Genomic DNA, 26,930 nt, shown 5'->3' on the forward strand with positions numbered 1-26,930 from the left:
GAAGCATGAAGCATTTTATGTAAATATGTATATATATTCTAGTGCAAGTTCGAATCATATGCTAATTTTTTCTCAAATAGCAACTAATTATTTAGTTTACTAACTTTATTGATCTATTTAAAATAGAAGCATGAAGTACTACGCGTAAATCTCGTTTCAATTCTATGTGTGAACAAGAATAGTAATTATCAGTCCTTTTCGTCAAATAATAGTACATAAAGCTCAGCACCCAGTTGTATACCCTTCGAAACTTCAGTAATGATATATATGTATTTACTATATTAATTATGACATATGTGTGATTGTGTAAATTATTAGTAATTGTATTTAAGATACTAGAAGATCCTATATTCCTTTATGATTGTATTATTTACAAAGCAATGAATTGTATTCAGTTTATTATAAATAAAAACACAATGCATGATGAATAACACACAGAAGAAGATCCTATATCCCTTTATTATTGTATTATTTACAAGGCAATGAATCATATTCAATTTACTATAAATAAAAGTACAAGGCATGATGAATAACACTCATAGAAGTCCTCTAGCCCTTCTCCATCTCTCTCCACTACAATGTCTCTCTTTTCAATAAAATAGGCCACAACATGTTATCAACACGTTTTTTCGATAAAGAAAGTCTGTCCATTTTCAATCAATCAGAGGGGTATTATGTTTAAATCATTTTATTATTATTAACTTTTTATTTTATTGAATTAATATACTTGCTATTGATCAACTTCTTATTTTATGTTGAACAAAATATACAATGCATTAAAGATGGAAATCCAATAGTAGAGAGGAACTCCTACAAACCTGTTCACAAGATTCATCATCGCAATCTATTTCTTCTAAGACACCTTCTAATTTGTCGATATTTTTCAGCCTGACTGCATGAAACATTTACCATTGAGCATGAGCTGTAACTTTTTACTACCCCCTAACTTTTTATTACCAAATTATATATTGTACACAAATTATTGTTCGCAATTATATTGTACTACTGCTATCGTCTTCAACAACAGTGGACTAGATCACCATGTCTGCATCTGAAGTTGCAGACCACGACCACACACAATGTCGCCGTTGAATTTTTCCGTCTGGAAATTCCGGTTTGCTAACCCAGCCTGAGAAGGCCGCTCTCAACGCCTCTATGCATCTGGATCTGGGTTTTTTTTCTCCCTTGCAGCTCGCCAGGCTTTACCTTTCTAATCTCTGGGATTTTAGCCCCATTTTCTCCAAATTGAACGTTTAGTCTAGAGCAGAAACAAGAAATATTGGGCCATCAACCCTAATATTTATTTGGGCCTGAAAACAGACCGCCAATCCAATTTGAATTGGGCTTTCTCTGTTTATTTTTCTTGATGACACTAATTACTTAACCCACATGACCCAATTTAGCCGGATTTGGTTTTCACATTTTCATTATTAGCATGATACATGGGCATGGGGTTCTGTCAACCCACTTATTTTCACTGACTAGCCCGTAGTCCAGGCGAATAAAATAATAATTTATTTTTAGACCTAATGCTCCACATATTTTTTAGGGTCTTTCCCTATACTTTCAAGCAAAGAATGTCCCGAAGCTACACACTATCATTATATTTGTTTTCAGTGGCTTTATATATATGTGTTTGCTTGTAAGTATTGTGAACCTGAAGTTTATACTTTCAACTCAAACCTGAAGTTTCAAATAAAGTGCCATAGAAACTTGAAGTTTCATAACACTTAGCACTCATGTAGAGGACCAGGAGTTCTCCATGATTAATAACCAAACATGTCTTGGAACCTGAATGCTTATAGAGGCTTTATTTACCATAGCTCCAACCACAATCTTGTTCCCTCCATTTGCGGAAACTACTTTATGCGAATATAAGACGTGAAACTCCACTTGACTATGACTAAGCTGAGAATCCATTGAAGCCAATAATGGTATGGAAGAGCTGAATAAGCCACCATCATGATCTTCACTTGAAGACTTATGCTCGAACAAACAAAAGTACCTTGCCTTAAACAAAACATGATTAAAACATTTGTGTCCATGAATAGGTATAATTCTAATGTTTATAGAATTCGATTGAATTTTGACGGGAGAATGTTTTCCTTGTCCTTCCATTCTCTAACTTGCTTCCGAAGTAGCAGCACTGACAGCGGAATTTTACCAAATTCTTGGATTTGATTACTATCATGTTGCTCACTGAAAAGAACAACAATTCATCTAATGATATATCATCAATCGTGCTTATACTGGCTCGAATCATTCCTTTTGCTCGAAGCAAATGCTAAGTGTCTCACGAAGTCTAACTTATTTAATTTTGAATAGGGCCACAACATGGTAAGGAACCCAAGCCACAAACAGTGGTAGAATCAGAACATATTAAGGACAGAAGCTTAATTGGCATCTAAGACCCAAAATTTCAAGAATAAGGGACAATATCCCGAACTTCGTCCCTGTAGAACCTATTTCCGTTTTTGTCACATCCCCGCCCGGGCCCCACCATATCCCGGGCTCGACTCCGCCGTAGCACGATATTGTCCGCTTTGGGCATCGACCATGCCCTCACGGTTTTGTTTCTGGGAATTCACACGAGAACTTCCCAATGGGCCACCCATCTTGGGATTGCTCTCGCGCGAACTCGCTTAACTTCGGAGTTCCGATGGAACCCGAAGCTAGTTAGTTCCCAAAAGGCATCGTGCTAGGTAGAGATGGGAATATACATATAAGGCTTAGAGGATCCACTCCCCTGGGCGATGTGGGATGTTACAATCCACCCCCCTTAGGGGCCCGACATCCTGGTTGGCAAATTTCCGGCCAGGGATTGGCTCTAATACCAAATTGTCACATCCCGACCCTGGCCCCCAACATATCCCGACCCGGGCCCCCAACACATCTCGGGCTCGACTCCACCGTAGCACGATATTGTCTGCTTTGAGCCCCAACCACGCCCTCACGGTTTTGTTTATAGGAACTCACAAGAGAACTTCCCAGTGGGTCACCCATCCGGGGATTGCTCTTGCACGAACTTGCTTAACTTCGGAGTTCTGATGGAACCCGAAGCTAATGAGCTCCCAAAAGGCCTTGTGCTAGGTAGAGATGGGAATATACATTTAAGGCTTAGAGGATCTACTCCCCTAGGCGATGTGTGATGTTACAATTTTGATAGAAGAGATCATTGGTCACACACTTGCATGTGCCCCTATTAATATTGTTGTGGAGTACCATTCCAGTAATCAATGTGTGAGACTAATTTTGCTCTACCTAAACACATTTGAAATAGCAGAAATTTAACATAAAAATGAATGTTAGACGAACCCCTTAGTTAATTTTGGTTTACTTTGTGAATAATTTCTTATGTTTCTAGATTTTTAGTTTAGTGTTCGTTTTTAGTTCTGAATAATGGTATTGATTGAATCATATTTCTTCAATACATGTGACCAAGTTCAGTTAAACCCATCATTAGGTATAAATGTGGGGGTGTTAGTTGTTTGGATGAATGTGCTATTATGCACACTAACTTCATACCTAAATCCTGATTAAGGGCCTTGATATAGTTCTTCGTTGTATGAATGATACTGAACTACGATTAAAGGGGCATTATATTCTTATTGTCTCAGAAGAACGTCGTTGAGTTTTAACAATATTCGAGAGAACAATGATCATTAATGAAACCACTGAAAAAAATAGAATGGAAGATCTTTGCACCACCTATAAAATTATGAAGCTAGAAGCTGGGCTTTGGGGCAAATAGGTTGCATCCCAATTGGATGCGCCACATATAACTGGCCTGGAGGGTGATTTACTTGCTTTAGCACGATCATTTGAGGTACTTAGGTCAAATAATGATGCCACATATTATCAGACACATCTCCTTAACTGACGTAAGAATTTTGTGCTACAAGCACACTTTGCCAAGCTTGTTCGTTTTTAAGAAATTTGATTTCTAGATTATCTTTCACAATGATACTAAATGACCTTTTTTTCATAGTGGATTCAAGGGAATGATTTTAGGCTAATCCAAACAAAATACGGACTATGTAAATAGTTATGGTTTTGGCTGATGTATAGCCACATTGGTCACATGTTTACCCACACACATTACTGCTAACCTCGTGGCCAATTTTAGTTAAAGGTTCACCACCCTAATTATCTCATAAAGTCTAGAAACCTAGATAATATTGGAGAGTTTATATCGAAGATGTTTCAATAGAGCATTGCATGTCTTTTGGGTTTAAAATTGAACATCGAATTCCCTATGTTCACCTAAAACCAGCGTCGCAGAAGTGTTCATAAAGCGCAATTAAATTGACCGCCTGAACCTTAATGAACACACCAAGCTTTCAGCTTCTGCCTAGGGCTATGCAATCTTGTATGAATCTATGTTGGTCCACTGAGGCCCAATGCCACCCAACTATTTTTGGTGTTATAGTTGATTACTGGGTACGAACATGATGTTTCGTACTTAGGGCATTTTTGGTGTGTACCTTATGTGTCAAGTTGTGCTGCTACAATGTAGCAATATGGTTTTTCAATGAAGGATGTCAATCTTTTTGTCGATTATGATTCTCTTTTGAACTAACTATTTAGAGCCCTTGCAAGCGATATCTTTACCGCTCATTTTGCGGATGTCACTTCGATCAGGTAGTCTTCCCCTTATCAGGGGAAGATAAGAACATCAATGTTCATGAAGAACATGCAAAGGAAGAATATGACACAAAATGAATCCATACTCGATCCATGTCTTATCAATTTCCATCTCATCAGATTAATTCGGATTATACTGAGACTTAGGCCATGTTTGGCACACTGTATAAGACACCAGATAGTACTAATATTACGGAGTACAATGTTTGGTGTCCGTTTGGATTAAATAGCCACCAGATTAAATAATTCGGCCTCACCTCCTTTATCCGGTTGATACCTGCTTAGTTATACCGCCCAAAACCACTATATTATTTAGTCGGGTAGAAGCACACCTCTCTCGCTCTATTCTTCCCAGGTTCTTCTCTTCCTTCTCCTTTTCTGTTCTGCCAACTTATCCTCCTCTTCCTTCTCTGTTCCGCCCTCCTGCAACTTTTTCTCCTCCTCCTCATTCTCTGATCACAGCGAACAACGTAAGTGGAGGAAAGAGGAGAGTCGTAATGGACTGACAAAACTCAAATGGTTTTAGCCGTCCTACAACAACGGCAGCAGTGACCGAGATTATCTTTATCTTCGTTGCGTTTCCCTTCACCACAGCTGCTGCACATTATTGTTTCGATGCTTCGATGGCTGCTGCATTCCTGTTTTGGCTTCCGTTTGACATCGGCGGGGATGCTTCAAATGACAAAGATGTGGAGATTTGAGAGGCTTCGATGTAGGACTCGATGAGAGAGAGGACGCAAACAGGCTTTAGGGTATGCTTCTACATCTGAGGGCGTTGATGGACTTTGTAGAGTGCCTGTCTCCATTTCATTTTGCTTTAGGAATGAGAGAAGCAAAGTGCTTCTTTTCTGCAAGGTGAAGAATCAAAACCCTCTAAAAAGAGAAATAAACCAAAAAACAATATATGTAAATAAGTTTGATTTAAATAAAGGAAGATTTTGTTCTTTTTTTAATTTGACCCATTTGGTGGTCGTGATTGTGTAAATTTTTTTTCCATTAATCATCAATTTTTATCTTAAAAGTATTAATATTTTGAATTCCTCCTATCCGGTATAGTACCAAACACAATATAAATAATATGGTTATTAGTCTAATGCTACACCAAACGCCCGACTAATTTAGTCAATACTGTCCAGTGGCTATTTATCTTATCCGACAGAAATAGTCAGTACAATCTGAGTTGCCAAACGAGACCTTAAAGTTCTTGGTCCAATATACTAGTTTAGGCGAAATATGGAATTTGAATGAGATTATCATCAATGAGGTTTCACTTAAACGACATAACTGAAAAGCAACGATATCATCCAAGGAAACCTGTTACAAGTAGGAAAGAAGTGTAATGAAATGAATGAAATAATACCATGTAATGCACGCCTTATGATATCAGCATTATGAATGTGGTAAGTGTTTCTCCATAGGGATATTTATACGAATATTTATATGTAAGTTCCCAAAGAATTACATGGACTGATTCAAATAGTTCCAGACTACAAATGTAACGACCCATCCCAAATTATTATATATATTTCCTCCCCTAGTGTGTAAAGTGATGATATTGCCCTCATTGGCTTAGTGACGTAGATGTACATATGTAGTTTTAAATTATTTCCTCACCATCGTAATTAAATCGTTCTCAACGTCATGAGTGCGATGACGCGAGTTATACTCGAATTGGAAACGTAATGAAAAAATTACGAACGATTAAATACGTAAATGGGTAGAAATATATTTTAAGGTTGAGTATACCTAGCCCTACCCACCAATCATTTTAGTTTCTATATGTCCTAGCCCAATCAGATAATTGGCTTAATTGTGGATGAACCAACTAAAAACTATAACTCTCTCTCTTTATCTCTACTGCCCAATCAGGCAGACCCACATATGCACACACACGTACACCTTTCTCCATCTTTTTCCTTCTCGACTATTCTCCTTCCGTACACCCGAGACCCACAGCTCACAAAACTATCAAACTCTTATGGATCAAGCTCGAAACTGGTGCCAACATACTCACCTTGACCTCACGATCCTAGTGATACCCTTAAGCTATCGAACGGATGACGGGAACTTGAAAACCCGAAGCTCCGGCAAGGTGCCTTGTTGCTCCGACGTGATCCTAGTGAGATTTCAGAGATTTAAGGCTTGGAAAGGTATCCACTCAACTTCCTTAGCACTTTGGAGTAGTTTTGGAGTATTTTGGATGTTGGAATAGGCAAATTCACGAAGTTGCAGAGTTCGTCGGTTTTTTTTAAGGATTTTTCTGACTATTCCTCATAGGATTTTGGACTCCTAATAGGTACGAATGTGTTCTACTCTTCAAGACCTTCAAATCCATATAAATTTCATGGATTTTGGTTGAGAAATGACAAAGTTATAAGCTTTAGAAAATTTTCCAGACATCGGCGAGTGTAGACGGCAGTGTACAGGGGAGACCGATGGAGTGATCGGAGAAGAAAGAGAATATTCTGTTAAATTTAACGGAATATTGTAACGGCGTCAGGTACCGTCAGTTACATTTATTGGAATATTCTATCAAACTGACGGAATATTCCTAACGGCGTCAGTCACACAAACAGCACGTGCCTACGCTTAGCCTGCGTGTAAGGGCACGTCCAGTGTTAAAAAAAATTCTAAAAATATGAGGGTGTTCATGTTGTCGAGTAGATTGCATTGGTATATTCAAACACCCCATTTGAGCAACATATGAGAAATTAAACCTAGACTTTGTTTATGTGCTATCAAATTAATGTTAAATTAGTTATTTTGCATGTTGGTGAGACGTACCCCGAGGACGAACGTGGACAAGCAAGGCTAGGGGCTACGATCCTGCTACTTATCAGTGAGTGGGCATTTGCTTTATATATATATATATATATATATATATATATATATATGTTACGGTTTCCAGAACGTTTTTTTATTTAAATGATTTGTGCTTTGAATACCATGTCGTAAATGAGTTGCATTTTAAATAATGTATTGTTACACTTGTGAATTGTATTGTGTGATGCTGCGGAGACTCGGGTAAGCTTCATGTGAGTATTATGTGATTGAATGGGTTGTAATTGCATTGGTATGCATACATTTAGTTAGAGCTTATCATGGCTACACCCCGGTACTAGTGCTCATGCTCAGGGCCAGAGCCAGCCTTCACGTGATTGTTCATCTACCGCACAGCACGCTTACCTTGGATCTAAGTTTGGTGCCAGCCTGTCATGCATACCACAATAGGTGGTTCCGACTCGTAAGTAACATGCAATTTATCGCACAGCTTTCATGTGATCATACCACTTGAGCATACATATTTATACCCAACATGTCGTACAGGTCACACTAGGTGACTCCGACTCGTGTGCTAGCCTAGATTGATGAGCTATAGATCCAGTCGTACAAGTCACGTTAGGTGACTTCGACTGCGATGCTAGTTTAGACTGATTTCACACCTGGCTTACATTTATTATTGCTGAGATATTATGACATGGCATACTTCAGTTTTTGCTACTCTTGTTATTGGTTTTTGTACCTATGTAGTATTATTTTCTAGGAGCTATACGGGTTTTACAGTGAGGGGTTATTACTTTTAGAAAGAGAAATGTGTTTTCTAAAGTTTTGTTTTGCCCACTCACCCTTCTATTTTGCACCCTTCCAGGTTCTAGGTAGCTTTTCATCTTTGGTGGCTCACAATGACTACTTGGCAGTTCTGATGTTCTACTAGATAAGTAGGGATCTTCTCCCTGTTTGTATAATTAGTACTTAGTTCGATTGCACCTTCGTTTTACCTATGCTCTGATATGTGTATAACTTATACTTGGTCACTTTCACATACTTAGATATTATCTTTGGTTAGATAAGTTTAGTTTTGGTTTTTTATTTATTCGTATTTTCTTATTATTATCATCACTTCTGTTGCGCACTTGGCTACGTCACCCTTACGTGACGGCCAGCATGTCTCAACTTCGGTCGGGGTGTGTCAACAGAGCACTCTCTCAACTCGTTTTAGGCATTCACTTTATGGATTGAAACAATTCGAGTAGATGTGGTATACCTATCTAAATGATTATTTGATAATCAGGGATATTAGAATATACTATGTCCTTGCGTGTTAACTAAGAAGTATTCTAACACCATGAGACCACATCGTAATCTCCACCATCCAGTCTGAATCTTTAAAAGTATGAGATTCTGTTTGTTGTGGTTTAGGAACTTCCCGCCATTGTATCTTTCTCCTAAGGCTATTTAAAGAACTTACAAAAGAAATTCTAAGAGTAGGAACGTGTGAGAAAATCTACACAACAGGAAATTCGAAGAGTAAATGTGAGAGCTTTCTTCAAGCGTTAAATTGGGTTCTCAATTAAGGCACCAATTTGTGGCAGTAAGAATCCACCGGTCTTGACAAATTTGTACCTATAAAACAATCAACACATTTGATCATGGCCAAAGCCACACATATCCAAGAGATTAAGGAGTTGGTCAATGGATCTTCGATGCTTAAGTCAGTAGCTTTGAAAAAAGTGAGTGTTTAGGGCTTGTTTGTGTGGCAAAAGCTTTACCAAAAGTTGGTGGCAATAAAGTATTTATAGGGAGGTGACTAGCCTAAGTGTAGTGTTTTGCCTTGTACGTTGCAAGGTTTTTATTGGCTAAAGTGAGACAGCCGTAGGATGGATGAGGAAACAATTATTCCAAGACATTATTTAGGAGATACTTATAGCATTCTTGATTGATAGTGATGAAGATTCCTTACTTGTTTGAGTTCATATTCAATTGGGAATGTATTAAAAATAGAATTTGGTTAATGCCTTTGACTTTTCCATGCCACGAGCAAGGGAACTTGGTGATTGTCGTAATCAATTGCTCGATCCTCCATAGATGTTGAACTGCGTGTGAGAATGTTTGTGAATCATGCCCATTTAATGAGGCAATAATGTCTTTTTCAAGAAAAAGACCACACATTGTGTACAAGACATTTGGGATTAGTTTGGGCTTCACAATAGCGGTTTTGAAACAGTGGATCTAATTATTTATGCAGCTACGTGCCACCGATCGCAAACTCCTATTGAGAGCAAAATCAGCAAATATCAGTCTTGTTAACAGAAATATTTAGAAGGACTAACTAGACCTTGGTCATGGACCCCATATCATATAATCACAAGGATCCCATTATCTTACCGAGATATGTACGACAGACTTATTAGTGATAAATTCTCTTTGCTTGCCTAATTTAAAAAAAAAATTATATTGTTTCGGAGCATTTTATAATCATCAAATTGTAAAATTTTTGAAATATAAAATATGAAGAAAAGAAATACAATAGAAATTCCACCTAAGAGTTCATTTATCACTTACTGTTGTGAGTTCTGTTTGTACCATACTTAACCAATCCCGAAACTATCGAGCACCAGTCAGCATTATACCATCAAGGACCCAGAAGAGTTTCCCTCCAACCATGAGGCCAATCATAACACAACACGTGTCAATGTCAGAACAAAGCTAGAAACTCTCCTCTATAAAAGGAGATCATTCTCCCACAATATTTCCTAATGTCATTTGTACTAAATCATTCACTAGTACTCACTAAAGGAGAGTTTGAACCTATGTACTTGTGTAAACCCTTCACAATTAATGAGAACTCCTCTACTCCGTGGACGTAGCCAATCTGGGTGAACCACGTACATTTTATGCTTCCAGAAAAGATACCACACTTGCCTGAAGAACAGATAGGGCAAGTGAGAAGGATACAAGGAAGCATGTGGAGACAAGCGTAACGGAACACGGGCCAATTCATCTATTACTTTGTTAACAGCAAACGTATCTCATTCATCAATGTCGAACGCACTCTTAATTTGATGGACTTGCTTTGACCCTCAAATTCTTGAGTCGGCCTTATACTCTGGAGGAAACCAGAAAACCCTCCAACCCAGTTCAAGAATAAGCCTGTGGAAAGTTACTTCTTCAAAAGCAAAAGTATCCTATATCATGTTTTTTCCCTGTCTTTTCCTTTAGCCTTATTCTTACCTGTAAGACAAGGAGAAAGAGAGCAATCAGTCAGCATTCAGAATCAAGCTTCCAGTCAGGAACTGACTACCTGGAACTCCTTACCTGATTACTTACCTGACATTGCTCTCGAGTACTCATTGTCAACATCTTATGATTCCAGAAAAGATACCACACTTGCCTGAAGAACATATAGGGCAAGTGAGAAGGATACAAGAAAGCATGTGGAGACAAGTGCAACAAAACATTCGTCGATTCATCTATTACTTTGTCAACAATAAAAGTATCTCATATCATCAAGGTCGAACGCACTCTTGATTTGATGGACTTGTTTTGACCTTCAAATTCTTGAGTCGGCCTTATACTCTGAAGGAAACCAGAAAACCCTCCAGCCCAGTTCAAGAATAAGCCTGTGGAAAGTTACTTATTCAAAAGTTAAAGTATCTCATATCATTTCTTCTCCTTTTTCTTCTCTTTATCCTTCATGCTACCTACAAGATAGGGAGAATGAGAACAATCAGCTGGAACTCGAAATCAAACTTCTCATCTAGGACTGATTTCTTGGAGCTCTGATTGCTTACCTTGTCTGTCACCTCTTTTGGCAGATCTCTTAGCTCGACGACTTGGGGGACTCCTACTACATTGGTTTGTATCGCGTTTGACTAAGTCTGAAACTACAAGTAAGCTTCAACTGAAATTATACATTACCTTATTCATTTCCACCGTTTAAAGATACCACCCTTGGATGGAGAAAGAGTACTTCCAGAGAAGATGCCATATCTACCTATGAGACAGATAAGGCAAGTGAAGACGATACCACACTTCGGTACTTAGAAGTTTCGTGATTACTCAGCGGCTTGGATTTTGCAAGTCCCCAACCGAGGAGCTTCCCTTACTCGGGAACTTAGGGGAGCACTGTTTGTACCATACTTGACCAATCCCGAAACTATCGAGCATCGGTCAACATTATACCGTCAAGGACCCAGAAGAGTTTCCCTCCAACCATAATGCCAATCACAGTGCGACACGTGTCGACATCAGAAGCCAATCATAGCGCGACACGTATCAACATCGGAAGCTAATCACAACACGACATGTGTCAATGTCAGAACAAAGCTAGAAACTTTCATCTATAAAAGGAGATCATTCTCCCACAATATTTCTTAATGTCATTTGTACTAAATCATTCATTAGTACTCACTAAAGGAGAGCTTGAACCTATGTACTTGTGTAAACCCTTCACAATTAATGAGAACTCCTCTACTCCGTAGACGTAGCCAATCTGGGTGAACCACTTACATCTTGTGTTTGCTTCCCTGTCCCTATCTATTTACATACTTATCTACACTAGCGACCGGAGCAATCTAGCGAAGGTCACAAACTTAACACTTTCTGTTGTACCACAGTCCTCACCAATTTTGTGCATCAACAAGTTCATTTATCACTTACTGTTGTAAGTTCTTGTGCTGACCAATACCAAGGATTTTGTCCATCCTAGCAATTGTAAGGTTTGAAACCTTAGGTCCTAAGCTACTCTTTCTCCCTTTAGGTTTTGCTGAGCATGACATAACCATTGGGCTTTTTTACTTTGTTTGTACCATTCTTAGGGCATCCATATTTAGATATCGTATAAATACTCGGGGGACTCAAATGTAATTATGTAATAAATGAAGGGGCAAATATGTAAAAAGGGGAGGAGCCCTTAGTCTATAAAAGGGCCTCATCACCCTCACAATCCTCAAGCTCTGAGATTCAGAGCAAAGCCTCACTCTCATATTCTAGTTATCTCTCCCTCACAATCCTCTCATAAACAGAGAAATACAATATCAGTGTGGACGTAGCCCAAAAATTGGGGTGAACCATGATACATTTTGTGTTCTTTACTTTCTTGCAGATTCACGGTCGGATTTACATTGTTCCAAGACCTCAGGTTTTATGCATCAAGATTTGGCGCCGTCCATGGGAATCGACACAAAAAACAATGTCGGTTCTCTTTCATTTCTTCATCAAATCTCACACTATCACCGTGAATCTGCAGAAACACCAAACCAAAATCTCAGTCCCATCTTTCTCTCTCTAGAAACCTAGAAATGGGTAAACGAAACACCACAAACTCTTTTTCTCTCTCTCTTCAGTCTACAAAGCTCACTTTTTTAAACCTCAGAACCCCAAATCCTTTTGCACAACTCAAAGCATTTAAGCCCATGGGGCTACGAAAACACCGGGTCCTCGTCATCCTCTCCAGCCTAATGCTTCTTATTCAATCTCCTGATCTTATCAAGTCAACTTCTCAACTAATTGGTCGGTGCTCAAATCAACCTGCAAATCATTCTTGATGAACTCAAGGAATGGGGCCACATTCGAACTCGTCGCCACACCTTTCTTGGAATTGTTTGGGCTGGGCTCAGTCTCTGCTGGTCGCTTTGACCTGGAACTGGGCGCGGCATCAGGCTTTGTCGAAGCAGTCTTTTTGCTGGGCATAACAGTGTTGTTCGCGGGCTTTGTTCGCGGGCTTGGAGACGATTGGCTTAACGGTGAAGTATGAAGCTGACGGCGAGTGGTTACCGGACTCGGTTTCTGACCCGGATCCGGAATCGTCTTCGGAAGCAAAACCCAATTGGGGATTTGACTTCGTGACTGCCGCAGAGAGCTTCTCTAGCTCTCTCATTCCTCTCCAGATTGCGGTCTCCAGACACTTCATCTTCCTATCCAAACGCACTCCCTCTCGTCTGAATCCCAGGTTATATCCGGTTTGTTGCGGTGTCACCATGTTTTTCGGTGGATAAAAGGCGTTTGATTCGGGTACGAATGGGGTGAGATATAGAGAAGTGGAAAAAGGAATAACATCCTTCTTGTAAATCCAGTGGCTGCATGAGAGGCTTATCGCACCTTTTTTATTTCAACCAGGGCAACATGGCCAGAAAGCTTTTTACACATAAGAAGCATCCCGAAAGCATCCATGGGCGCAGATCTAGTTGGAGAGCACGCGGTGACGATACCAAAGAGCATTATTCGTTCTCAAATATCTGAAAAAAAAAGATGAGACCTTTTTTCTTTTTTCTTTATTATTTTGCTTTATCATTATTACTTCCCTAAGCCATTAGAGATGATGAAACAACCCACTACTCGATCAGTCTCAGAGAACATTGCAAACCATCAGACAGCTCAACCACTCCCACAAAAGTGAAAAGAAAAAAGCAAAAGCAAGTCTGCAGATAGGCTCTGCCAGCCTTGACGTTTTGAAAGTTGTAGGAAATGGAGTGGGAAACAAAAGCAGTCGTGATGAGTCAAAGAAAAAGCCAAAGATGCTTTTTACAAAGATGCATTTTTAATATGCTCCACTATTCCACTATCCCACGGGATAACATGATTAAAGATAAGAAGATGCTCACCAAGGTTCCCCGTCTCCATTTTCTGTTAGACAAGAAGATGTCCATCAACATGCTGAAAAAGATGAAACTTTCATCATGAAGGGGAGAGTAGTTCCCCAACCACTGCTTTATTTATTTTTTAATGATGTAATTTATTTTTCTTATCTTTCGGAGACTATGTATAACCCCATCAGAGGGTAATCATAAAAAAAAAAAATTAAAAAAAAACCAGCAAATCTAAAATAATGGGCTGGAATGTTATGTGAAGGGCAAAGCCCCATATGCCCAAAAGAGCTAGGCTCTCTATTATCACCAACCAGGTGATCAAAAGTACGTCCAGTACTACAAAAAATTATTCGGCAGGCCGCTATTATCACCAACAAGATGATCAAAAGTACGTCCAGTACTACAAAAAAATTATTCGGTAGCCGGCCGTTATTATCACCAACCAGGTGATCAAAAGTATGTCCAGTACTCCAAATTTATTCGGCACCCTACCATTATTATCACCAACCAGGTGATCAAAAGTACGCCTAATACTCTAAAATTATTCGGCAACTTGCCACTATTATCACCCACTAGGTGATCAAAAGTATGTCTAGTACTCCAAAATTATACATGAGCATCACTCATGTCAATCATACATAAACATTTATTAGCAACACTCATGTCAATCATACATAAACATTCATGACCATCATTCATGTCAACATTCATGAGCATCACTCATGTCAACACCCATAAGCATCACTCATGTTAATTAGCATAAACATTCATGAGCATTACTCATGTCAATCAGTTTCGAAAGCTTCATTTACAGAGCTCTAGCTTCAAAAAGCTTCATTTATAAAAACTCCAGCTTCAAAGCTTCACTTGCAAAGCTTCACCTACAAAGCTTCAGTGCAGGGTATACAAATACCGCCTCCTAACAATGCCACTTCGTCTCATACATGGATTGAATTTCAAGTCTCCAGCTAACAACCTCTATTAACTGAAGACTTGGTGGACTACACTATGTACCATATATTGGGCTTCCACAACTGGACCTCATGAAAAATACTTGGGAGACTCTAGCCCATTATTTATGTACTGATGAGCGAACCCTTATTTTATAAAAGGGACTCCCTCACCATCATTAGAGAGCATCGCCGTCTGCTGAGCAACCGCCTCACCGCGAGCATCACTCCCTCACCATCATTAGAGAGCATCGCCACCTGCTGAGCAATCACCTTGCCGCGAGCATTAACTCTAGCCCATCACTTATGTATTGAGGAGCGAGCCTTTATTCTATAAAAGGGACTCCTTCACCATCATTAGAGAGCACCCATTATTTATGTACTGAGGAGCGAACCCTTATTCTATAAAAGGGACCCTCTCACCTTTAACGCCACAAGCCGAGCCAACCAAGGCAACATAAGCCACAAGCCGCGCAGTCTCGCAACATGTGCTACTTCTAATTGAGCATCATTTCACATTGAGCACCGCCTCATATCAAGTATTCAGTTCTAGACGACATCTAGTTACTGCAGCCCACACATGGACTGAATTGCAAGTCTCCAGCCAAAAGACTCTTTTGATTGAAGACTTGGGGGACTACTGTTTGTACCATACTTAGAGTCTCCGTATTTAGATCTCGTATAAATACTCGGGGGACTCAAATGTAATTATGTAATAAATGAAGGGGTAAATATGTAAAAAAGAAAGGAGCCGTTAGTCTATAAAGGGGTTTCCTCACCCTCACAATCCTCAAGCTCTGAGATTCAGAGAAAAGCCTCACTCTCATATTCTAGCTATCTCTCCCTCACAATCCTCTCACAAATAGAGAAATACAATATCAGTGTAGACGTAGCCCAAACATTGGGGTGAACCACAATACATCTTGTGTTCTTTACTTTCTTGCAGATTCACGGTCGGATTTATGTTGTTCCAAGACCTCCGATTTTGTACATCAACATACTTCATTTTCGTTGCATATAATTCAATGCAGTGGAGTTCATGTACGAGGAATGTTATAAAAAAACAAGAAAAATCACAACTTGTATTACTTTTATTTTAAATTATATTCAAGTTTTTTTTATAGAAAATGTTCACACTTATTAATTACACAAGTGTTTAAGTGAAGATAATATTATGTCTCATGTACCAATCTGTAATGAGAACGAGAGAATTGAGAAATTGAATTGAGGTGAATTCAGAATCATGTTGAATCTGTCACATCCCGGCCCAAGCCCCCATCACATCCCGGGCTCGACTCCGTCGTAACATGATATTGTTCGCTTTGGGCCCCGACCACGCCCTCACGGTTTTGTTTTTGGGAACTCACGTAAGAACTTCCAGTAGGTCACCCATCATGGGATTGCTCTCGTGTGAACTTGCTTAACTTCGAAGTTCCGATGGAACCCGAAGCCAATGAGTTCTCAAAAAGCCTCGTGCTAGGTAGAGATGAGAATATACATATAAGGCTTATAGGATCCACTCCCTTAGGCAATGTGGGATCTTACAATCCACCTCCCTTAGGGGCACAACATCCTAGTCGGCACACTCCCAGCCAGGGATTGACTCTGATACCAAATTATCACATCCCGGCCCGGGCCCCCATCATATCCGAAGCTTGACTCCACCGTAACACGATATTATCCGCTTTGGGCCCCGACCACGCTCTCACGATTTTGTTTCTGGGAACTCACACGAGAACTTCCCAGTAGATCACCCATCATGGGATTGCTTTCGCACGAACTCGCTTAACTTCGGAGTTCTGATGAAACCCGAAGCCAGTGAGTTTCCAAAAGGCCTCATGCTAGGTAGAGATGGGAATATACATATAAGGCTTATATGATCCACTCCCCTAGGCGATGTGGGATCTTACAATCCACCGCCCTTAGGAGCATGACATCCTTGTCGGCACACTCCCAGCCAGAGATTGGCTCTGATACCAAATTGTCACATCCCGGTCTGGGCCCCTACCACATCCCCGGCTCAAGTCTGCCGTAACACGATATTGTTCACTTTGGGCCTCGACCACGCCCTTACGGTTTTGTTTCTGGGAACTCACACGAGAGCTTCCCAATGGGTTACCCATCATGCGATTGCTCTCGCACAAACTCGCTTAACTTCAAAGTTTCGATGAAACTCGAAGCCAGTGAATTCCCAAAAGGCCTCGTGCTAAGTAGAGATGAGAATATACATAAAAGGCTTACATGATCCACTCCCCTAGGCGATGTGAGATCTTACATAATCCGTTTACTAAAATTTTTTAGAATTGAAGTAGAAATCGTATTTATCTATATAAGTTTTTTACTAAAACACATGAATTGAAACGAAAACTAATCGAATTATTAAATACCCCTAATCCAAGTGATTTATCTTTTTGTATTTTTAGTATAATTTACTAACTTAGTTCTTTTATATTTTTTAAAGCTTTGTTAGAAGGAAAGGGATCATCTTTGGATCATTTCCACTAAATCCACTAACTCCACCAATTAGGGTTCTTGAAATTTGGTTCAACAGCTAAAGTTATTATAGATCAAATTTCAAGGATCTGGATTGATGTATTTAGTGAAAGAGATCCGAAAATGATGTATTTCCTTGTGAGAAAGATTTAATATTTTTTTTCATACGATTTAATATTTTTTTTCATACGATTTATTATTAATTTTCCCCATCCCCCTTTCCTATTTTCATTCTTCCCCATCCCAAATTTGTATTTTCATTCTTGTGAAACCTGCACCGCCTCTCTCTCTCTCTCCAACCACACAGCCACCGCCATACACCCCATAACCACCATAGCAGTAGATACACCACCACGCAGCTTCAATTCCAGATGCCGGAGTGTCGTTCTAATGTCAGATGTCGCACCAAATGGGTTTCAGATCCGGTATTGGCCAACAACAACCCATTCTTCAACAACTCCGGCTTCGAAACTCATCCTCGAAAAAGTCATCCCGAACACTGCAACTTGAGGCCAGTCAACGCCGCTGGACGATGTGCAAGCCAGTCGGCAAACTGGTCAAAGAGAAACAGATACGAAGGGGTAGGGAGGGCTGAAGGTAGATGGGTAGTTTCGGGAGAAAAATTGGATTCCGGAAAGAGTCTTCTTGCAAATTGGAGTTGGGAATACATTTCAACTTTGACACAAAAAGAAAAAGAAAAAGAAAAAGAAAAAGAAAAAAAGGAATACTTTTCAACTTAATGCTTTTGACTTTTGACTTTTGAGTCAATGACGAGTTGTTTAATCGAGATTTTTGACTTTTGAGTCAATTATTTGTTTTCTGATCGAATTCTACATATAAAAGTAAGATGAAAGATGCAAACCAAGGAAATTGAACATTAGTGATACAGAAAATGGAGAACATGACAGAGAAGCTCCTTGCGATTTTCCTTTTATTTATTTGCTTAGCAAAAGGTAGCACCTCAGCCCCATCCCCACCCTCCAACATACACAACCAAACTCAAAGTCCAAAACATTTTGTGTTGATACATGGAGCTTGTCATGGAGCATGGAGCTGGTACAAGGTGGCGACTCTTCTGAAGAACTCAGGTCACAATGTCACGGCTCTAGACTTGGGAGCATCCGGGATCAACCCGATCCAGGTACAGCAACTCCCTTCGTTATCGGAATACGTCGAGCCTTTGACAAAGCTCATGGTGTCTCTACCACCAAATGAAAAGGTTATCCTTGTGGCTCACAGCTTTGGTGGAGCCGTCATATCTATTTTCATGGAGAGGTTCCCTCGTAAAATTGCTGCCGCAGTATATGTCACAGGGGTCATGTCTGGTCCTACTCTCAATTTCTCAACTATAAATCAAGAGGTAATGAATTTCATACACACATAGATTGAGTTGCACTATTTGTCTTTTTTGTAGTGCTTTACTACTATGAGTTGAAATTGATTATATGTTATACCTTGTTTATCGTATCTTGTGAATCAGGAAATGTGATGAATAATTATGGCATAACAATATCTATCTCTGTTAAGGGTGCCCTCAAGAAACTTATATGAGAGACACTTTGTGTTCTCCATTATATAATTTTTTTTTCAATAATCCAAATCGTCTATATTTTAGTTCATAATTCATATATCATCCTTATAAAAAAATTAAATAAAATCAAAACCATTAAGAAGTCAATCAAATTATGGTGAGGAAAATAAATGAATACAATTCTTTAATGAAAGATAGACAATTTGATCATTGAAATATAATTTTAGATTTGAGTGATTTTTTTTAAGATAAATTTTGAGGGAAGACCTTAAAGATAGACAATTTGATCGTTGAAATATATTGGGAATTAGGCCCTACAATAGATCCCTTCAATAAACTTATTTTAGACATATCTTGTTCGTTGTTACTCCGAATCCTACTGAATGAGATTTATAAAGGTAACTAACAAATACTTTTCTGAAAAATGTATAGATTAGGAAAAGATTAGATTATCTTGACTCTCAATTCAGATATGATAACGGCACCAACAACCCCGCAACCTCCTTTCTCTTTGGGCCTAAGGTCATGGCGACAAGCTTGTACCAGCGCTCACCACCACAGGTAAGTCGTAAACTTAAAGTGTGTCCGCTGCAATAGATAAGAACCCTACCGTGCTCTCTTAACCCTATTGATTGGTGATTTATATAATGTGCAGGATTTAACCCTAGCGTTATCGTTGGTGAGATTTATTCCTCGCTACAATTATGATGTAATAAAGCTCACGGAAGAGAAATATAGAGCAGTTCCTAGAGTATTCATTGTGTCCGGCCAAGACCATGCGATAGTATTGGATGTGCAAAATTACATGATAAAAAACAATCCGCCAAATGAAGTGAAAGTGATAAACGGTTCCGATCACATGGTTATGCTATCAAAACCCGTGGAGTTGTTCTTCCATCTCCAAGATATTGCTGAGAAATATTCATAAACACAGTTACACAGACATGGCTAATTCACGCATACTAGCTTCAAATATGTCAATTTTCATTCTCGCCATTGTAACAACAAAAAAATGTACTAAACAAGTATTATAATATTATCCAAATAAGTGAGATTGTTTTTCAAGTGACAAGTACGAAGAATTATACGTGTCCATGAACTTTAGCCAAAGAGGTATGTAGTACTTTATGTAAATTTGTCTATGTACTATGATGTGAATTTGAGCTCTTTTAATTTCTGTTTCCCGTAATAACTAACTATTTAATCCACTAATGTAATCATTCTATAAAAAAACATGAAATACTACATGTAAATCTCTTATCAATTCTGTTTGAAAAAAAATAAATCTTCTTGTGTGATGCCCTGTCTAACAACAGCCACCACTGAAGATCATAATTTATTTAGTATTGTGGAGAGTTAGGCTTAATCTCCCCGATGTACAAGCTACATTAGAATTAATATTCCAACAGAGGCCAAAAGTTATCAAAGAAACAGAGAAGTTTGTGTTGGAAAGGATATCAAGTTGACTCCTCATCCCAACAATGTCACCAAGTCAAGCTGGCAGCACCGTTTCAAGGAGGCAGAAATCAATTTGGTTGGGGGGGTTCAAGTTTACCTAAGGACAAGTTTCCAACCTCCGAAAAGAAATCGATTTACTTGGTGGGTCAACTCGGCGTAGGGACAAGTTTCAAACATTTGAAAAGTCAAGTCAATATTAGCTGTAATTGGAAAGCATTATAAACCAACAAAGTGCTTTGCAAGGAAATTCAAAATCGGACAAGAGTAAAGACAAAACGCGTGAGACTCTCGCTTTCTCTGGTTTCTCAACGTTGCAAACTCTTTTGCCGTCGGTTTCAGCCTTTGACTTTGGTGTCAGTAGCTATCCTTGTCCAAGTTCCTTGTTCTTCTTTTTTCTTCTTTCACTTGATCCTCTTTTCTCTTTTTTTTTTTCATTTTTCCCCTGAGATTTTTCTCAGTTTCCTTGAGTTTTGTCTCAAATTTTCCCGTGAGTTTGTCTCACTTTTGAACTTCATGTCCCTCTTCTCCACCCCTCCGTCTCCTCTGGCTGTTCTTTTCCAAACCCAAAACTCCATCTCCCCTCACTTTTCCTCTCTGCCTCCCTTCCCTATAAACCATCCCCACCCCATCCTTTGCTTTGATCTACAAACTTCAGGCCGAATATGGTTGCCAACTTTATTTCCCTCCCTCACTATCCCCCTTCCCTCTTCCCCCGAAAACGGCTTGCCGGATTTCCATCGAGGCCAGGTGTACTGTGGCTTCAGCCAAAGTAAGGGTATTTTTACATACCCCATTAGCCCCACCTTATATCCATGTGTTATTGTGTTTGTATATATTTACTACGATTCATGAATGAGATTTGGATCTAGTGACTATCTTTTGGTTCTGCGTCTTTGGTGAAGAAATCTGGATGTGGTGTGCTTCTGATTGCACGTTTGGTACTTTTGTGTGGCAATGTCTTGTTTGTTTTCACCACTCAGTCGTTTTATCTAGGTTGCTGCTGGCAAGACTTTCGTGGCGGTGACGGTGACGAACGCTACTTTTTGCAGTCGAAAATTAGGGATTTGGATTCCCGTTTTAGTTTATTTAATTGGGCTGAGCTTTTTTGTATCTGTTTTCCACCCACCCACCCCAAAAAAAAATCTTTTCAGGCCAAAAAAAAAAGGAACATGAGTTCGGATAACCTAGTTTGAATAATAAAGGTAAACTATATATTTCAGTGGTATGAAATGATAAGAAGCATAAAACATACTGAACCGAGAAAAAAATGAATAAAATTAGAGACCAAACCGAATCGAATTATAATGGTTTGGTTTAAAGTTCGAAAGTTAGGACAGTGGACTGAACCGAACAACTAAACATATTTATGTTTTACACTAACCCTAACTACTACACTAGTTGTGACACATCCCGACCTCGATGTCCAGTGGACACCAAAACCGAAGTGTGCTAGCCATCACCTATATGGGTGACGAAACAATGATATGCATGAAGTCATAATGAAAGTTATCAACTATTAAAAAACCTACCGAAAATTTGACAGAATGTTCGTAAAATAGGGATAAGCCCAAATTAAAACACCTGCAAATTACCATATTTATTCCAACACATCCCCCAAGGGCCTCACATAATAGGTCTCAGACCTCTACTACATGCATGAGAAAGAATTCTAAGCGTAATTACCCAAATACAAGTCTTATATATGAATAAGTTGAGTAAATACCATACTCAGTAAGAATATGTCAGAGCTGCTGGAATGTACCTCGACGCCGGATGTGATTACTGTTATGACTACTAAATATGGTCATCAATGAAGTCTTCCTCTAGCTGGGACTGTCCTCTAGGGCCTCTGGAACTGCTCACATCTACGCTTCAAACGAGAGAACCTTGTCAAAATTTCGCGAGCACTGTCGGAGTCGAGGGTTTGAGGCTAGGCTTCATGTTTTCCAGCAAGAACGGGGTCTTTGAACTCATGGTGAGCTGGAGATGACGAAGATGGTGGTTTCTATGGGGTTAAACTCGCTGGGAATAACTGTGATGGTTGTGTGTGGCTCCGGGAAGGAAGAAAGCGTGAGAGGAAAAGAAGAGAGGGAATCGGGAAAAAGAAGAAGAGGAAGATCACAACAATGAGTACTATAAGAATACACTAAAATATAACTCATACGTGTCACGAATGTTAGGTCTACGAAAATCAACACACAACCTTTGAGGGGTATTTTGGTCATTTCACACCCTCAAGATTAAAATACTTAAAATCAGGGACAGGTTGTAACACCTCACAATTTTATTCTGATCTCATCGTTTTATACAAATTTATCACCTGATCTCTTACTCGACTTGGCTCTTCCTTCTATTTTGTACAATCTCATGATTGTGGATTGAGAAGTGGCAATGACAATGGTATTTAAGTATTGGGTGTACTGATTTACGGTTTCTTCCTCAGAAAGGAGAAATTTTACATGGTGAGCTCTCTGGTTGTAAATTAAAGTGTGATACAGCTTCTGGGCTGAACTCTTAAGTGAAATTAAATGTGTGTTTCGTGGTTGAAATCCCTGGTTGGGCTAGAAATAACATGGGATTTGAGGATATGGATTGACATATATGAATTTGCTTTTTCTCCTTCTCGACAAATTGCGTTGGAGGTAGACAGCCAGAGTGTGCATCAACCCCCGCCATCTTACCATTCAGTTCTAATTCATCCAGACCTTGATAGGAAACAAGTGATCTAGCTCACGTAATATTTTTCCATCCCCTATATATTACCATATTGAGACACCGCCAACCTATCTAAAATTACTTTTATGAAAAGGGGAAAAATAATGATCAAGGTTTCAGTTTAGCATATTTAACAAAACATGGTCCCTGAATATTCATAAGAAGAAAAGAAAGCAGTGCTTCGAAATCTTTGTCATATGAAGAGTAAGCGCACATGATTAGTACAAAAGTATGAGCAAAGGAATATCATAGCATGTAATTGAGAAATTGAAATTGTAAACGCAAACTTTATACGACAAAGACAAAATATTTACTGTACTAAAATTTCGATTTATCAGAAATATAAAAGCAAAGAGAAAAGTAATACCCAGTAAAGGTGAGAAAGTTAGGCTGCCCCAACCCCAAATGTGTATGTACGAAAATCCCACCCTCTAATTACAAACTAGACAAAAAAAGTTCCAAAACATGGCCATGTCAACCTAAGTTTTACAACCCGGACACTTGCAACCACGCACGGATCTACGTGGTAAACTGGATGGGATGGCCCGGCCCAGTTTTTGGGGTTGAAAAACAATGTGTGCGCCATTTTTGTTTTCGACCACTTCAGGATAAGTTTTATTCAAACATCTTTGTTAATTTTTTTTCATTGATCTTCAATTCATTAGATTCAAAGGTTGAAAAAATTGAAATGAGTGTGTGAGAAGTAAAAATGGGTGTGCGAATAGCACTACCCATCCTTGTATTGATTGATCCAAGAATCTCTTTTTCCCCTTGCAATATCTTGAAGCGTTTCGTCATTCAAATGTGGTCCAAGAAAACTAGGGTTGGAAAAAGAAATCTAAAAAACGGAATCCTACCTGAACCGTACTGAACCGACTCAAAAAAAAAAAAAAAAACTAAACCGAGTAATACCAAACCATTCAGCATCCGAAATCGAACAATTATCGAATCTTCATACAGAGATCAGGACCACATCGATATTTGTTTGGTGATACCAAACCGCACCGAATATAATTATAATATATATATATATATACACACATATGTTTTTATATATATATGTATATTATATGTATTTGAAATATGTGGCTGTTTTGACTTGAGATTAGATCTCAATATAAATCTCTCTCTTAGCCAGAACCTTCCCAAACAACCAAGCCATCTCCTCGAGACTCCGACCTTCTCTCTAGCTATTTGTTCTCCTGTCGGGCAAATTCTTGCAGTTGCGGGCAATGCACTAGTAAAGGGGTTTTATAAAGAAAATCGATACTACAAAGGAAGTAGCAGAGCTATAAATACAAGGGAATGTTCAAAGTACAAAGGGAATAATTGAAAAGTAGGCTACAAAGCTTTTAAGAAGGTTTTTTTTGCTTGAGCTGAGTGTAATTTTCTCCAATTCCTTTGCTGTCTTTTATACAAGCTTTCTTTCTTCATAATTAAACCTTTCAAATTCAGTTCATTCTCCTCCATCCAAATTGTTAATGTGGTGTTTGTCAGAGGATGAGCTTCCACTTGGATACTTAAGCTTTGATCTTCTCAAATTTACAGATTTTGCTATGGAAAAGTGCATTTCACTGTAGAACTTTGAATGAGTTAAGACTTCCTCAGTGTGAAACAGGTCATTTTTGTTGGCCATCTTTGCCCTGCCAAAAGCACTTTCAAATCATTTGGGTCGCCACTGTTCATTCCTGTATAAAACAAATACCCAACAACAATTTACGTTTTAAATAGAACGTTGGGCCTTGGCCAGCCCGAACTATTTAATTTGGGTCCAAACCTTTATTTTTAATTTTTTTTTTTTTTTGTCAAATGGTAAATTTCATTACCAAAGAAAACAAGTACAATAAAGGCCCACACACAAGTTAACTACAACAAAAGAAAAGGCCACAAACATACAAAAAACAAAGCCTCAAGGCAAGCCTTGGAGCCCAGCCCACATAAAACAACAATAAAGGACAACCTAAAAAAACTACTATTCCTGCAGCTGTAATCGCCGTTGCGATCACCAGAAACTGTAAAATGAACTTCACAATCTGATGCCTCCCACGAGCACCTTGGATCACGCCATCAAGAACTCCAAAAGTGGTGAAGAACAAAGTCGCCACATCCTCCAAGGACCATCTCAAGTACCGCAACCACGAAACCAAAGAAGCACGCAGGAAGACAGAACCCACAAGCAACAACGCCAATAAAGGCGAACATCGGGAAGGACCAACAAGGGCCAACAAGGATGGTGGTGCAAACACCCAAGCTAAAATTCTACACACCCTCCCGTAGATCCGTGACAAATCACGGAAAATAAAGATGGTACCCGAACAGAATTGAGGATTGAACAAGAAAAGATAGAAGGGGATGACAGAGATGTTGAAGGGGAATGGGTTGGGGAGGATGGAGGAAAAGGAGGATTGGGAATTAGAGCTCAAAATGGTAAGATTAAAGGCCAAAAGAGAAAAGGGAGGAGAAGATCTTGAAAGGCAAGTACGGGAAAAATGGCAAGCTACCAGAAAAGCAAAGAAAGGAAGAAGAGACAAGAGAGGCATAGGACTGCCACCTACCCTAGCAACACCTAGGGACGGCGGCGACGCAGATTGATGGAATTGAGGACTACTCACACGAGGCGGTGAGAAATACTCTCACAAAAGGAGGGAGTGGTTTATCAAAACTAATACATTGGTTTATCAAAACTGACACATGGGTCCAAACCTTTCTTGGCATCGAGAATTAGGAAATTTTTTACATTGAAAATGTTTGGAAGTTTTTCACATACAAAAATTTAACCGATAGTCAACATACAAAAAATCGTACCTCAACATAATCCGACTTTTGAGCAAAGTTTACACTAAACCAAAAACCAAATACATGAAAATCGAAACTTGAGAACTTTATCTTTTGGGCAGATAAAGTAACATTCAACCCAATTCTCTTTCCGAACTCCAAAATAAAACTCAATCAACTATTACACTGAAGAATTAATTAAATCAAAATCAGCTAGGATCAATTCAAACAACCAATGCCCTCACACCAAACATCATAAAAATCAAACATGCCCAGGAATAGAACATTTTCCAACGTACAAAATCCAGAAGGCAGCTACGGTGGAGATGAGGTAGAGCAGCAGCATTCCAACCTTATTCCAACGGATCCAATTAAACAACCAAAAAATGTTCAACTGAACTTTTTCATTTGGCGAATTATTAGGATTTGTAGGCAAATACATAGTATGGACCACCAACTTGTTTCGATTTACACCTTTACAAAAAACAAATAAACTCATTCTTGTTTTTTCTATTTTGTGTGCTTCTAATGCGCTGGGTCTTGAAGCAATGTCAGAAAATGTCAATTTTGTCCCTCGAAGTTATTATTTCTTTCGATCTTTAACCAATCTTCTTAATTTTTTTTTTTTTACCAAAACTTCTCCTAGAATATGTTGTTATACTCGATCAATCTCATTCACTATTTTATTTGCTTGAATAAAAAATTAAATAATGTCAATAATAATTATGGCTAATAATTAAAAAAAAAAAAAAAAACCCCAACTGCATCACCTGTGAAGTATTATTACTATCTTGTTTTTTGTTCTTGGCTATTAAGTTTGTCTCATAATCACAGTTCATTTTTGCTTTCAGCATTAATTCCTTGAAATATATAACACACTAAAAACTAAATGATAGTTTTTACATTTCCTATATATACATAAACCTGAGATACAATCAGTTAATACACGTCTTTCATTGTGATGTACCTATTGAAAGTTCTAGGATGGGTACTAGT

At 38.8% G+C, this 26,930-nt stretch overlaps 1 protein-coding gene and 1 long non-coding RNA gene across 2 annotated transcripts; one reads left to right on the forward strand and one right to left on the reverse strand.

Annotated features, from left to right (window-relative positions):
- The first annotated feature begins 18,304 nt into the window (after positions 1-18,304).
- Positions 18,305-20,051, forward strand: LOC126613925 (methyl jasmonate esterase 1-like). Its single transcript, XM_050281539.1, has 3 exons — positions 18,305-18,815; positions 19,419-19,547; positions 19,642-20,051. Exons 1-3 carry the CDS (start codon positions 18,348-18,350, stop codon positions 19,912-19,914), a joined length of 870 nt encoding a protein of 289 aa, XP_050137496.1. The 5' UTR covers positions 18,305-18,347; the 3' UTR covers positions 19,915-20,051.
- Positions 20,052-24,392: 4,341 nt separating this feature from the next.
- LOC126613932 (uncharacterized) lies at positions 24,393-26,366 on the reverse strand. Its single transcript, XR_007620231.1, has 2 exons — positions 26,220-26,366; positions 24,393-24,802 (listed from the first exon to the last, which is right to left on the reverse strand). It is a non-coding gene; the product is annotated as an uncharacterized LOC126613932 (long non-coding RNA).
- Between the last annotated feature and the right edge of the window lie 564 nt (positions 26,367-26,930).

Source organism: Malus sylvestris, chromosome 2 (assembly GCF_916048215.2).
Source record: "Malus sylvestris chromosome 2, drMalSylv7.2, whole genome shotgun sequence".
In the NCBI taxonomy this organism is placed as follows: Eukaryota; Viridiplantae; Streptophyta; class Magnoliopsida; order Rosales; family Rosaceae; genus Malus; species Malus sylvestris.